The sequence below is a fragment of the Cupressus sempervirens genome, chromosome 6 (assembly GCF_028749045.1).
Source record: "Cupressus sempervirens isolate cs-2001-9-10 chromosome 6, ASM2874904v1, whole genome shotgun sequence".
Classification (NCBI taxonomy): domain Eukaryota; kingdom Viridiplantae; phylum Streptophyta; class Pinopsida; order Cupressales; family Cupressaceae; genus Cupressus; species Cupressus sempervirens.
The window spans coordinates 510,957,602-510,972,716 of NC_143123.1; the positions used below are offsets into that span (position 1 = coordinate 510,957,602).

Sequence of the window (15,115 nt, forward strand, 5' to 3'; positions counted from 1 at the left end):
ACAAATTGACGTGAGGCCTTTCAGTCAGGTTGAGGTATGTTGCAGTCGTTTGGGGGTATTGATGACTTTCTCTGAGCAACGACTGGTCTCATGGATTGAAGCCGTGATTGGTGTACCATCCGTTGGGTGTTTGCAAAAGTTAAAAGGGGAGCTTTAACTTTGGAGTTTAGTATTTGGCTTCTGCAAATTAGGAGTTTCAAATCTTGGATTTATTATCATGGGTTTGACTTTAGCATCTGGTAACGTGGGTTTTTCTACAATATGATATTACTACACCAGCAAATTCTGATATCTGGGTGTCTAATTGATTAGCACTTGGGCATTGAGAAACTGGGCGTTATTTTCATTACAGTTTATTCCAAACGTTGGCATCCATTTGTAAGTTCTGACATCTGATTATGGACGCCGTTACCTGGTATTTCCGCCTGCATTTTTCGGTTGCCTACTAGAATTCCGCAGGCTTGCCATTTACGCCAACTCTTGGGTGGGGCCCTAATCATCTCACTCACAAATCAACATGAGTTCTTTCAGTCAGCTTGATGTATGTTGCAGTTGTTCAGGGGTATTTATGACATTCTCTGAGCAACTAGTGGTCTCATGAATTGAAGCTGTGATTAGTGTATCATCTGTTGGGTGTTTGTAAAAGTGAATAGGGAAGTTGTAACCTCGGGAGTGACTTCTATGACCAAACACCAATAACACTGTGAGAGCATTCATATTGCTGCAAGTTGTGGTGACCATCTTCTGTGATTGGGACACCAACTTTATCTGCCATTGATTACTAGATTGTCATGTTATTTTTCCTAGCGGCATTGATTTGAGTTCTGACTTATTATTGATAATTATTCTACAATACCTACTATGCAAAGACAATATGAATAGATGGTAGTCGAATTTACTCACTGTTGTTAATTCTGATATCTCATTTCAGTTAGGATGTGCTTGCAAACTTTAGTTGAATTGGTTAAGGAAATTCACTTAATATTGTTATTCTGTTGGCATTGAAATTCTACTTTAGCTTAAACATTGCAATCAAAGTCATTATTATTCAGTATTGAGAGTTACACATCTCAAAGACACAGAGGGAAAATGATTTAGGAGCACAATGCCATAACTTGTTCATTTTTCTAGCGTTGTCAGTAAGAACCCTCTTAAGTTCTTTGCAGTGGTATCAGAGTGGCTTCCTTCCAGCTTGTAGGAATTGTCTCAGTGATAATTCTGAGACTTGGTATTTAGTATTTCATGGATAGGAGGTTTATTCCAGGTAGATATTACACCACAGAGGTCACACTTTAAAAGAGCTTCTAGTTACTAAATCACCAAGAACAAATGCAGATACTACCAACTTGGTTAACTTATCTAAGGAAATGGAAACTAGTAGCCATGATACTACAGCTATGTATACTACTATTCAGCCTAAAATACATGACCCACCTGAGGCTGATTGTTCTCAGATAGAAAGCATGGCATTATCTAACTCTCTACATGAAAGGAGAACTCTAGGAGAAAACATTGTTAATCTAATTAGTACTGAGCCTAGTTTTGTTCACATGGAGAGAAAATGTAGAGTGCTTTAAAAAGAAATTTTAGTCATATGGATAAAGATACTAGTCAGTCTGAAACAAAAGATATTGATCATCCTTAAAAGGAGACAGTACAATTTAAGAAAAAGGAAATTTATGAAACAGAGAAATATTGAGGCCTAAAGGATGAGGAAATTACACTATGTGGGTATACCATGAGGAGGGTGAGGCTGAATCTTCACAACAATTTAATGATTTATATGGATGATCAGAGTGGCAGTAGGGTTTATACGGTGATGAGTGCATAAAGCTTCATATTCAGTCCACTTGTGGTGCGGGATTCGTATTGGGTGCAGAGTTCGTGTGTTCCTAACACTGATGTTTGGTAGGATGGTTGGGTTGGTGCAGTGAAGGACATTCTGAGACCTTGCATGGACTTGCTTTCTGGTGACACTTTGGCTTCTACATCATTAGCACAGGTACTGGGTGCTATATTACAGATTATGGTGTTGGTCTTGATGATGTTATTGGTATGCAGTTGGTTTAGTGATGATAGTAATGTCACATGCTTCTTCCTCCCGGATCTTGGTGGATGTTGGCATTCGGTGTGTTGCTATATTGCTTGAGGACAAGCAATCTTGGGGACGAAGGACTTTAATGTCCCCAATTTTAGCAGGTTTCTGCGGTTGGCTAGGTTAGTTCATCATTGTGACCCTCCTGAACTAACAATGGGATTTGAGGGTCTTGACTTACTATTTATATTAAGTCTATTTTGGACAGTTACTATATGTGGCATGCAGTGGTGGCATTGGTAGTTGGTCGCCATCTGAAAATGGTTGGTGCATTTATTTGATGGAGTTCATAATGATTGGTTTATTAACGAGGCTTCACATTTATCAAGGCACTTTATGTTATTTAATGTTATAAAATGGAATTGTGAATGTGAAGCCTCTGAAGTGAAAAGTGTCTTCATGAACCCATGTGTTAGAAAGCTATTTATGTAAAAGAACTTGATGGAAGCTTCTAATTGAATGCTGTGTTGATGAAGATACCTTAATGAAAGGTGTATTGGTGAAGCTAAATTGCATTATGTAGAATGCTTCATGAAGCAAATAGATCATCCAATTGTCATTTGCTTTTGTTATTTTCTTCGTGAGGGTTTTTACTAAGTTTGGTGAATTAAATCCATTGCTCAAGTATAATAGATTTCGACTGAGTTCTTTGGTCTCTTTTCATACTGTACTTATTGTGGCTGAGAAGAGAATTTATTTGTGTTATCCACTGCTAAGGTATAGTGGATTAAAATTCCGAGTTTGGGTAATTTGAATTGTGGATGTGTTCCCTTCTGTAATTCTCTATTGCTTCGAGATGTTGTGTGCTATGGGTGTTTCCAATCTTGGATTCATTATCATGGTTTTGACATTAGCGTTCAGTAACAGTGTGGGTTTTCCTACAATCTGATATTACTACACCTATTCTAGTGTGTGGGTGTCTAGTTGATTGGCACTTGGACATTGAGAAACTTGGCATTGTTTTCAGTATAGTTTGGGACGTCTTTCTTCCAAACGTTGCTGTACATTTGCAAGGGCTGACATCTGATTTTGGATGGTGTTACTTGGTATTTCGACGTGCATTTTTTGGGTTGCTTGCTAGCACTCTGCAGGACTGGTATTTACACCTTCTGGGTGGGGGCCCAATTATCTCACCCACAAACTGATGTGAGTCCTTTCAGTCTGGTTGAGGTCTGTTACAGCTGTTCAGGGATATTGATGACAATCTTTGAGCAGTGACTGATCTCATGAATTGAAGCTGCGATTGGTGTAGAATTTGTTTGGTGTTTGCAGAAGTTAAAAGGGGAGCTGTAACCTCAAGAGTGACTCCTATGATTGAGCAACAATAACACTGTGAGAGCATTCATACTGCTGCAAGTTGTGGCGTCCATTTACTTTGATTGGGACACCAACTTTATCCGCCATTTGGTTACCAGATTGGCATGGTATTTTTCCTAGCGACATTTATTCAAGTGCTTTGGTATTATTGATAAGTGATTCTGCAGTACCTGCCATGCAAAGGCAATAAATGGTAGTAGAATTAACTCATTGTTGTTAACTCTAATATCTTATTCAATTAAGATGTGCTTGTAAACTTTGGTTGAATTGGTTGAAAAAATCCACTTCATATTGTTATTTGGTTGGCATTGGAATTCTGTTTTAGCTAAAAATATTGCAATCAAATTCATTATTATTTCAGTATTCTGATTTATACATCTCAAGGACACAGGGAAAATGATTTAGGAGCACAATACAATAACTTGTTCATTTTTTCAGTGTTGTTGGTAACAGTCCTCTCGGGTTCTTTACAGCGGTATCAGAGCGGTTTCCTACCAGCCAGCAAGAATTGGGGTCAGTGACATTTCAGTGGATTATTTTTCAGACTTGGTAACCAGTATATCATGGATAGGAGGTTTATTCCATGTAGATATTACACCTGCAGAGGTCATACATCAAAAGAGTTACTAGTTACTGAATCACCAAGAACAAATGTACATACTACCAACGCGGTTAACTTATCTAAGGAAATGGAAACTAGCAGCCATGATAGTACAACTATGGATACTACTATTCAGCCTGAAATAAATGACTGAGCTGAGGCTGATAGTTCTCAGATAGAATGCATTGCGTAATCTAACTCTCTTCATGAAAGGAGAACTCTAGGAGAAAACATTGTTAATCTAATTAGTGTTGAGCCTAGTTAATTGTTGTTTTATTCTAATAATAGTTGACTCTGTATATGTACTTCTAACCTTATACTAGATATAGTTGCTCAAGGATTGACACTTTTTTCTCACAATAACACTTTATTGCTTTTATTCTATTACTTTAAGTATGGGGAAGAATATAGGTGGATTACTTTCAGTTGATATGAATTATTATTCATTTTAACTATATCAGATGGACTATAAATATAGCTCAAATGAATATCTAAGCTAGTTGATACTAATAATTAGCTCTTTACAAGTTATTCAATGCTTAGTTCCTTAAGGGCATTAACATTTAGACAAAGATCCCTTAAGTCACTAGAAGCCAAACAGTGGAAGACCAATAGTCAATACTTAGAATTTCATCATGCTGTAACTTTTGGAGATTTGAAATTGGGTCCATGTCGGTGAGTTTTGTGACCCTATAGAATGGAAATATTTCTCAAGTTCATAGAATAATAAAGATATGTATACAGAGTAAAACATAGAATGTACCTTAATACCACAATACCAATTGGCGAGGAAATGATTTACTTTATTCATACCAAAACATCATGAGTACATTGGCAATATTCCAAGTACTTATCAAAAGGTCGGTTGGTTGGGAAAATTGACCGACGCATTCCCTCACCTCCTAACTTCCCAACCCTCTCAAGCTTTAACAAGCACTAAGTACAATATTACTTTAGTCTCTACTACATCTATCCCCCCCCCCCTCCCCCCCAAAAAAAAAGGAAGTCGTCTTCCGGACGATTGCTGAACATGCTATAACAGGAAAACTTGACTCTAAGAAGAGGGTTGGGTAGACATCCTTGGACTTAGACCTCCCCTATGGCGTTGCAGGTCACATTCAATTGTCTTCTGTTTTGCTCGAACTCCTTGTAGAACCCGCAAGACATCCATCTTCTTTGCCTCTTCCATGGTGACTCTGTTTTCCAATTCAATTTTTTCCATTCTCCAGGTCTCCTCCATGGCAGCTTTCTTGGCCTTCTTCTTTTCTTCAAGCGGAGTTCTTTCTATTGCCCATGCTTTAGCAAAACTCTTTCCTTGTTGGAGTTTCAAATATGTGCGACGAAAAGTAACTTCCATATTTGCAAGGGTCTCCATGAGAGGTGATTGATATGGAGTGGAAGCAATAGTGTACCTTGTCACCCATGCGGCTACCAACTCCTCCTGAGTATATCCCCTCTTCTAGAATAGTTTCCAGTCCACATGGTAGCCCTTCTGCATAAATGTGGCCAGTGATTCCGCTGCTTTCAGGACAACTTTGATATTCTATGACCTAGCCTGTTGCATGATCTCCCTGGTGGAATGCTCCATTGCTTGTAACTCGGTAAGAAATGATTTTTCCTTGGCTATAAATGAGAATGTACCAAGGGGATCCACTCTCTTGCTTTGTATCTCCACCAGATCTTCGTTAGCTTCTGCCATAGGGGAAGATACCATCCCTTCTTCTTCAAGCAATATGTCTGCCTCCTCAAGGTTTGTATCCTCCATATTCTCCTTAGTGTGAATCTCTCCCTTCTGGGTATCCAATGTCCCTATCCCTGTCAACTGTACTATGAGAGCAACTGAGTGAACTACTTTGGGGCCTAATGGTGTTTGCACCCTCACCTTATGTGCACACTTTGTCTGGCATCTCAAGTCTATCACCTTAGTATGAGTGTGTTGTTCTGGGGGAATTAGTTGCACCACCCTCGGCAGGGACAATCTAGAAGCCCCCCATTGTGGAATTTGTTGTCGTTCCGTATTGCAATCCTCATCTACTGGCCCTCTCTCTAGTGTTTACTCAATGATGTCCGTATGCTTGACTGTCGAGCCCTGGGTTACCTCCCCTCTTTTAAGAGCAACTGCCTCGAAGCCAAGAGTTGTGCCTTGATCATGGAGAGCTGTACTATCATGGTCAATCTCCACAGATTTTGGTATCCCTGTGGGAAGTGACCCCTTCATTGGTGGTAGGAAGACAACTTCCTTCGGAGTTCCGTATAGGTGACTTAGGTAGATTTCCACCTTCTGAGAGTTTGAGGAAGATGATTTTGTGTCACTCGCGTCCTCTTTGGAACTCCCTCCATCATCCTCGTCCTCGTCCTGATTGCCAACCAATGCCTCTTGTTGTTGCTCCTCAACTGCTTGTTTTGGTGTCCTTTTCCGAGATTCGCGGCTGTGAGATCCTACGCCCATAGTGTCCATGTGAAGTCAATATGTCATAGCTGGCTTGTAAGGTTCCACCTGGATGGCTGGTATCAATGTCCCTCTATGTTCACTGCCCACCTGGGCCCGTTTTGCTTTTAGAAATCAGGCCATGTCATGATGTGGCATGTAAAATGCCTTGTGTTTAATTCGATGAATTCCTGAAGTCTCTCTAAAAGGAATTGTGCCCAATTATATGCCTTCTCTTTATACAATCCGTCAACCACTGGCAACATCCAAAGGGCAATGTTGGAGGTGCGGCTTCTGGCTGTGAGTTTACTTTTCACCAAATCTACAATGCATCGCCATTCATCATTAACAATGAAGATTTTCCTGAGACCCCTGCTATTTTTCAGAATTCCTTCCCAGTCTTTATTTGTAAGGTCCTTCCTGTATATTAGCCTCAACCATCTCTTCTTTTCTTCTATTGACATTAGTGTTTTTTCTAGTTCCTGTCCCTTGTTGGGAATTCCAGAAACCTTACTTATTGTCTTGGCTGAGTGAGAAATTTTTATTGAATGCTGAAAATACTGGACTATAGATTGATGGCAAGAGTTACATAACTTGCCACAATATTCTGTAGTATGGGTGCAAACTTCTTTAAATCAAATATTGTCATGAAAATAATTTTGTCTACCTCAGCCTTCCTCAATGCCTCTCTGAGAGGGTTATTGTCCTCTATACGCTCCCACCAAGTGCGACATTCACTGCCCATGACACTTTCAAAAGTAATATTGGCAGCCGTGATCTCTTCTGTGATCTTCATTGTGTCCCCCTTGCTTGTAGGTTTTTCCACCTCCATCTTCATGGCCAACCTGGATATCTTCTTTTTCGAATGAAAGATCTTCCCCTTACTAGGATTTCCCAAACTTGACAATTTTGTTGTATTTAGGAGAATGGCCAGTGACGTTATGTTGTTTCTAATTCCCACAGTTGAATTTTGTTACAACTTTCCCACAACCAATCTATACGCCTGTATTTATGGATCTGTTTCGTGCAGCTAGGGATCCCTGGTAACTCATATGGCTATCTTTTGCGTCCATACGGTGCTCCTTCATACGACTTTGTGTACGGCTTGGTAAGGCGTCCATATGGCTTGATAAGGCGTTCGTACGACTTCATTTTGCGCCCTCCTCCGTACACTTTTGGTCTTTGTCCATACGGCTTGCCTTCTTGTACAACCATTCGTATGTGTCTACCTTCTCCTTTGTACGATAATCCATACTTTTGCCTCCTTCGTATGGCCATCCGTACTTGTCTCTGCCTTCGTACAACCACCTCCTTTGCTATGTATGGTTGCTCGTACGACTTCTTGTACATTTGTGTCCTTTCGTTCGTATGACCTTCCTCTACTTTGTACGGCTGCTCGTGTGGCTTCCTGTACGACTGTGTCCTCCCTCCTCTTGTACTTACGTTCTCCCTCTTTCCCTGATTTCTTCCTTCTCTCGGGGCTCGCACTTATGAATTAATGTGGGAGACCGGTTTGGCTCCTTATATTCTAAGTCTAATGACTTTCTCTTTTTCGACTATTATTTTGTTTTTTAAATTTGGAATGTAGGTGGCCACTAGTTGAAATGTAGGTGGCTAGAGTGTGGGCTTCCCTATTGCCTTCCACGTTTCTTTAGATAAGACATTTAAGTCGAAGCCTCCATTAACAATAGTATTCAAAAGTTTGTACCCTAATAACTCCATTTCAACTATTGCTGGTGTTCTCCCTATTCCTGTAGTGAATAGGGTATTGTTTTATGTCTGGACCTATACTTATCCTTCTCCCCCTTACAGGGCATCTCTCTCACGCATGCCTCTTGTATTAGTTAGCTGAGGTAATGTTTCCAATAAATCAACAATTTTCACTGGGATGGTGGTCTCCAATACTTGCCTCACAATATTTGGTACACCCTTGTTCGTAGACAATTTATCTGGCCCTGCCTTCCCTTCCTCTCCCATGTTATCTTGAATATCTTGCTTTGCTTCCTGAAATTGTTCCTTCTTTGTAGTAGCATCTGGGTAGGCCAGTTTCTTGGCTTGCATCCTTGTGATGGCAAGGATTTCACTTTTTGGTTCTTCAATGTCTAACATATTCACCCCCTTCTATCTGGGGCAATTTGCATCTTCATGATTGCCTGGTCCGCACCATTTACACATCATTCCTCCATTCTGTCCTCCTCCACTCTGACAATCTCGTGCAAAATGTCCCCATTCACTGCACCTCCTACATTGGATCATAGGTCTTCCCTTAGAATCATACTGGATTGCTCATCGGGATGTGTTGTTATTGCTGTTGTTGTTGCTATTATTATTACTCCCTCTTTTGTTTTTATATCGTGGTAACGCTTCTGTATTTGTATTCTTTGGAGGGGTAGAGGGTGGTGTAGATTGCTCTCCTTGTGTGAAGAATACTTGAGCACTCCGTGCTTTTTAGATTGTGGGGGGACAATCTTTGATTGCATGTCCCAACACTTGACAAATCTCACAAAATGCTTCTTTGTACATGCCCCTTTTGTATGGTATTTTTTTCACAGTCGGTGCACCAAAGCTCCCTCCCTTCTTTTTTATCTTCCTTACTCCCTATTACCTCCATTAATTGCCTCAGGGCTTTTCTCAGAGCTTGGATGGTTTTGGATTCATCTTCACTTTCTTCTGAACTTTCACTCGTGCTTCCATGCCTTCTTGCCTTGGAAGTTTTGCTCTTGCTTTCTATGTGCATTGCGCGAGTGCACACATCCACAAAAGTTGATGGTGAGACTATTTTCATCTTTTTCCTAAGCGGCGGTGTTGGTCCTTCAATGAACCACCTTTTCTTTAGTCCATCCGTAGGCTTTTTGTCAAGTTTTCCTATCAGCTCTTTTAGCCTTCTACTAAGGCTTTAATGGATTCACTCTTTCCTTGCCTTGTGTTATGAATCTTCATCACTATTTCATCATCCCACCTCAGGAGTCTGAATTCTTCCTCAAAGGTTGTGTAGGTATTATTCCACGCGTTTTTCTTCTCTACCTCCAAATCTGTATAGAAGTCAATGGCAAGGAAAACTTTTAGCCACTCGTCTGCCATATTCTCTTTGTTAGCTTGCCATATGGTTATGCATGTTTTATAGTGGTGTGTGGGGTCCTCCGAACTGTCCCTCGTAAACCTAGGCAATTTTTGTTTATCTATTGCCATTATGTTGGCCTTTACCCTCTTGGCATAATACTCCCTTTTGGTGGTTTGCTTCTTGATGTGCTTCTTCTGACGGGGACACTCCCTCCAGACGAAATACTTCCTCCCAAAGATACACTCCCTCCTGATGATATACTCTTTCTCAATGGAACACTTTCTCCATATGGAACACTTCCTCCTGATGGAATACTTTCTCCTGACTAAAAGTTCCCTCTCAACGAACTTGATTCTTGATTACTAAAGGTATCCTCTTCTCCAGAACTTTGCCCTTGTTGAAGTTCTCTCCCTGTAGGTGTCTCTGGGCTTTTGCACCCTAACTTCCTTCTTGGGGTCTTCAAGATAGCCAAATTGGCTATTCCTTGGATTGTATGCTCAATCAACCCTTCTTGGATTCTGGTGGGATCCCCTTGTCCTCCCCTTAAGTTACGACGTCTCTCCTACTGCTGGAGATGTAGTGTCCTCAAGGTGACTTCCTTAGTTTCTTCCCCTGGTACTTGCCTTGAATATTTGTTTGGAATTGGGGACATGAATTGGTTTAGTGTCTATTTCCCTTCTTGGGATTATCACGTTCCTCCAAGTTGTGTTCCCTTGTCCTCCTTTCAGCAAAATGTTGGAGTACTTTTTGCCTCCTCTGTTCCCTTTCTGTCTCGACTCTTTCTTCCTCCACACGTAACAACTTTCATCATTCAACTTTCTAAATCTGACAACCTTTTGGCATCCTTAGCAATTTCCACACAGTAATTTTTTCACAATTTCACTGTCAATTTCCTATTTTCTCAATCAAATCATTTCAACTTCATGGTTCCCTCCAAACTTGAGAAGACTTTTCAGCAGATTAGGAGACTAAGAGACCAAAACTATTACCAAGCTTGACTAAAGCTAACAAACACCTACAATTAGCCAAGCAAAAATGGGGGTTGCAATGAGGCGATGCGGGAAAAGGTTACATAGTCTCCAAATTGAGCACCATTTGTTTTGAGTCTTTTGACCACTTGATCTCAGCACTTGGACTTGTAGTAAAATTTCAAAATGATGTATGAGGGTATAAGTTGGTACAAATCTAGTCTTGTCTTTAGCTATGTCATCTCATTGTCCAAAAATCCTTTAAATGCATATACTATCCTCTACTAATTGTACATTGAATGACTTCAAATGCTATCATTTTTTGGGTGGCAAAACAGGCATAATAAGCCTTTAACACATTGAGTGGGTAAGAAATGATAACTTTGCATTCCAGAATTTCAGTTTACCATTTGTCAAAGGGTGGAAATTTATGGTGGACCATGAAATTCCACTGTTCACCTTAACTTGTAAGATTTTGCTTGGGAGTGGAAAATCAATCATGCCCATAAAGTTATCGTTTTATGAAGGGTCGATATTCATGGTGGACCATGAAATTCCACTCTTTGTTTTAATCAAATTTTCATCATTCAACTTCGTAAATATGACAACTTTTTGGCATCCTTAGCAATTTCCACAGTAAAGTTTTCACAACTTCACCTTAAATTTCCTTTTTTCACGATCATATCATTTCACCTTCATGCTTCCCTCCAAACTTGAGAAGACTTCTCAACAGCTTAGGCGACTAAGAGACCAAAACTATTAAAGTTTTCACAACTTCACCTTAAATTTCCTTTTTTCATGATCATATCATTTCACCTTCATGCTTCCCTCCAAACTTGAGAAGACTTCTCAACAACTTAGTAGACTAAGAGACCAAAACTATTACCAAGCTCGACTAAAGCTAACAAACACCTACAACTAGCCATGAAACGAAAAAGGGACTGAAAACTGAACATAAATATGTGCTCAGCTTTGGGTGACATTAATGAAACTTGGATATTGTCTATTCGGCTTCAGCCCTCCTTTCTGCACACCTAAGAACAACTGGTTATATGCAAGGTTATCTGCTATGTTCCTTGGTAGCGAATATCACAACATGAATTTACCTCAAACTTTTTTGAAATGGGTGGGATTTCACATGCTAGATTTGGCATAGGATGTTTCCCTTCAATTTCCACAATATTGCTGGAGCTTTTCCCTAACCAATGCATTAGGCTAAAACTGTTAGTCTAGATGAATTTCTAATTATTTTTTCACATCTGATCATCTTTCACAGCCACTTTATGTTTGCCTTGTTCTGGAGGTTTCCACATTGGCTTAAAGTATTTTCTTGGGACTCAGCAGAACTAGATATCTTGTATTTTTGCTTTTCTAATATCTCAATTTGCCTGAAGTGAGGCTCCTTTTTCTTGCAGAATAATCATTGAAGACTCCATGTGCAGGTACCCTTTACAAAAGTTGTGTACATTGAAAAATCAGACTTCCGAATGAAGGATTCAAAGGATTACTATGGCCTTGCCCCTGGGAAAACAGTTTTGCTGAGGTATATTTTTTTCTTTGTAATCTTCAATTCATCTTAGACGTAAAACAAACAACAAAATCCCCGATAATTTCTAGGACACATGCTTTCAAGCTTAGAATCACTATATTTGGTTGATTTATTTTATTTTATTTCAGGACTCCTGTTTTATGCTAAATATCTTTGTAACACTTTCTTTCATGAATATCCAAGCTATAGCATCTTTATAATAATTTTGTTTATTTCTTTGTATTTGCTTGATACTTAATGAGAGCTTTTTCCTATTCTTGGCAGGTATGCATTTCCTATCAAATGTACAGAAGTAATTTTTGGAGACGACAAGGAAACTGTCATTGAACTACATGCTGAATATGATCCAACAAAGAGTATAAAACCAAAGGTGATATTTTTTATTACCTTTACCTAATTTATTTGTTGCCTTTAATGAAACATGTCGATAAAGATTTCCCATCCAATGCAATGCAGGGTGTTCTTCACTGGGTTGCAGAACCATCTCCTGGATTGGATCCCTTTAAAGTAGAAGTCAGGTTGTTTGAAAAGCTATTTCTATCAGAGGTTAGTTACTTATGGAATTGCAATGGTTTGAGAGATTTTTAGTACACAGTGGGTAGGAATCTTATACATTCTATGTTTTCTTTCTTCTTACACAGAATCCAAGTGAGCTAGACGATTGGTTGTCCGATCTAAATCCTAAGTCAAAAGAAGTGATACCAGAGGCATATGCAACTCTCAATTTGAAGAAGGCTAAATTTGGTGACAAATTTCAGTTTGAAAGGATGGGTAGGTTCTTTTCCATGCATGCCATGTTTTCCCGTGTAAATGATTTTATTCACAATGATTAGAGCATGACTTTGTGTTGAATATTTAATGTTTTTGAATAGTAATATGGATACCAATCAAATCATTTGTATTTTCAATTTCCCCTGTAAGTACATCGCCTTCAAAACAGAAACATACTGCAAGGAAGCAGCCATAGTCTCTGGGGAGCCCTTTTCTTATTTAAAAACAACAGCAATGATTTTACAGCTTGTACTCTACTTAGCTTTAACCCTTATTTTAAAAAACAACAACAATGATTTTACAATTGGTACTCTAGTTAGCTTTTCCTATTGATTAATGGGCATTTGAAAGATTCCTAATTATTCTTTGGTTGCGATTTCCTGTTTTACAGGATACTTCTCAGTTGATCAAGATTCAACTGCAGATAAGATCATTTTCAACCGAACTGTTACTTTACGTGATTCCTATGCTAAGGTTGCAAACAAGTAGAATCAGCTTAGATGATATTTGAATTGACAAAGATTATTTTCTGGATGCGTAATGTAAAAATCGTGAATCAGTGAGGTCTTTTTGTATGGTATCACTTTCTAATGATTGAGAACTGTCTCAAAGACTTTTGAAGCAATTGTTTGCTGGTGGCATTATTTTCGAGTTTTGTAGAAAGTTCTCAACAAAATTTGAAATTGAAGCGATGGACCAAAGATTACTTAATTGTGGCACATGGAAATGGCAGGTCTTAGTACAGTTTGACAATAATGGTTAAACCTATTTTAGCTCTATTTAAGAAACTTCAATTTTTTATATTTACTTGTGAGTAATTAATGAGCATTTAGAGATTGTATGCATGTGCTTGTGTGTGCGCCAAACACATGCACAATTGTAAAATGATATTTGAAGACTTTTAATGTTGGTTTAGCACTAAAATTGTGTTTAATATTATGTACTGTTATTGTTGCTTTGAAAGGAAACAGTCTGATCACTTTTCTCTGTTATTCTGTTTAATTTTTTTAATGACACACACTCAGAGATATACAAGGTTTAAAAGAAAATAGCTTTTGATTTTGACGTGCGGGTGATAGGTGTCCAATGAAAATAATATGACAGTACTCTACATCGTGGACTTTGTATACTGATGTACCATTATTGTATGGTATACCCCTTGCAGGTAGACACATTTTTGTTGTTTACTCTGTTGACATAATCTTTTCTAAAACAATAGATACGAGATAGACGCTCATAGTCTGCTTTTCCCGGTACAAAAAGAAGTCCCAACAAATAAATCTATTAATTTAATGCTTAGTTTGTTTGTTTAGATCTGATGGCATCTTATGTAGAAAGTTTTATTAATGTGATTCACCTTGTAGTATCATCTATTTTTTATAGATGCTTAATTATGTAGAGCCATTCTACAGTAGCATCAAGGACTGGTAAGTCCTGACTGCTCTTAAAAAATATTAGGACATAATCTTTTCTGAAAAATAGATATGAGATAGACGCTCATAGTGTGCTTTTCCCAGTACAAAAATAAGTCCCAACAAATTAATCTATTAATTTAATGCCTAGTTAGTTTGTTTAGATCTGATGGCATCTTATGTAGAAAGTTTTGTTAATGTGATTCACCTTGTAGTATCATCTGTTTTTTATAGATGCTTAATTATGTAGAGACATTCTACAGTAGCATCAAGGACTGTTAGTCCTGACTGCTCTTAAAACATATTAGGACCTATAAAGTAGTTTTTAAGTAAATAAGTTAACTTTCGAGTAAGAAAAATAGCCACCATTTCCTATAATGGTTGGGCAAGGCATTGAGCCATCATTTATATCAACCATTATTAAATATTGAAGCTAAGGTTGTGACTCGGATGTTTTTATTTGGCATGTCTTGGCGTATTTGAGTGGAGATATGGGACAAAGGTGCCACCTCAAGGACAAGAGGGAGAAAACTAGAAGCGGATGCAGGAGGAAAGCAGTCTGTGGGTGCATGATCAATAATTTCTCAGATTACCTGGAGAGAAATTTCTATTCCCAACCTTTGGGTTTGGCTACAATGAATCTGAGATCTTGCTAAACTTGTGTTGAGGATCCCTTGGTTGTCATGACAGTAGGATTGTGAAAATTGCTGCTTGATTCATAACAGTATGTGGGTTGAAGGAATGCCTTTGATGCAGCCTAGGCTTTGGTACATGCTAACATGCTTCCAACAGTGGAGAGGACCCATATTCTACATGACGACATTGAAGATGTCATGAACCAAGTAAAGGCATACTTCCAACTGTATGTTGGAACACCTATGAGTGGAGAGGATCCGAAGGATCCACATGCAGG

General features: G+C 38.8%; 1 protein-coding gene across 2 annotated transcripts in view; it reads left to right on the forward strand.

Annotated features, from left to right (window-relative positions):
* Nucleotides 1-13,597, forward strand: part of OVA9 (glutamine-tRNA ligase, putative / glutaminyl-tRNA synthetase, putative / GlnRS) — a 185,336-nt gene extending 171,739 nt beyond the window's left edge. For both annotated transcript variants that reach the window (XM_089788734.1, XM_089788735.1), the window contains exons 20-24: nucleotides 11,913-12,013; nucleotides 12,284-12,389; nucleotides 12,476-12,565; nucleotides 12,661-12,790; nucleotides 13,182-13,597. In XM_089788734.1, coding sequence (XP_089644860.1) covers nucleotides 11,913-12,013; nucleotides 12,284-12,389; nucleotides 12,476-12,565; nucleotides 12,661-12,790; nucleotides 13,182-13,279 — 525 coding nt within the window. In that variant the 3' untranslated portion in view covers nucleotides 13,280-13,597. The remainder of the gene's footprint in view (nucleotides 1-11,912; nucleotides 12,014-12,283; nucleotides 12,390-12,475; nucleotides 12,566-12,660; nucleotides 12,791-13,181) is intronic.
* Nucleotides 13,598-15,115: the final 1,518 nt, after the last annotated feature.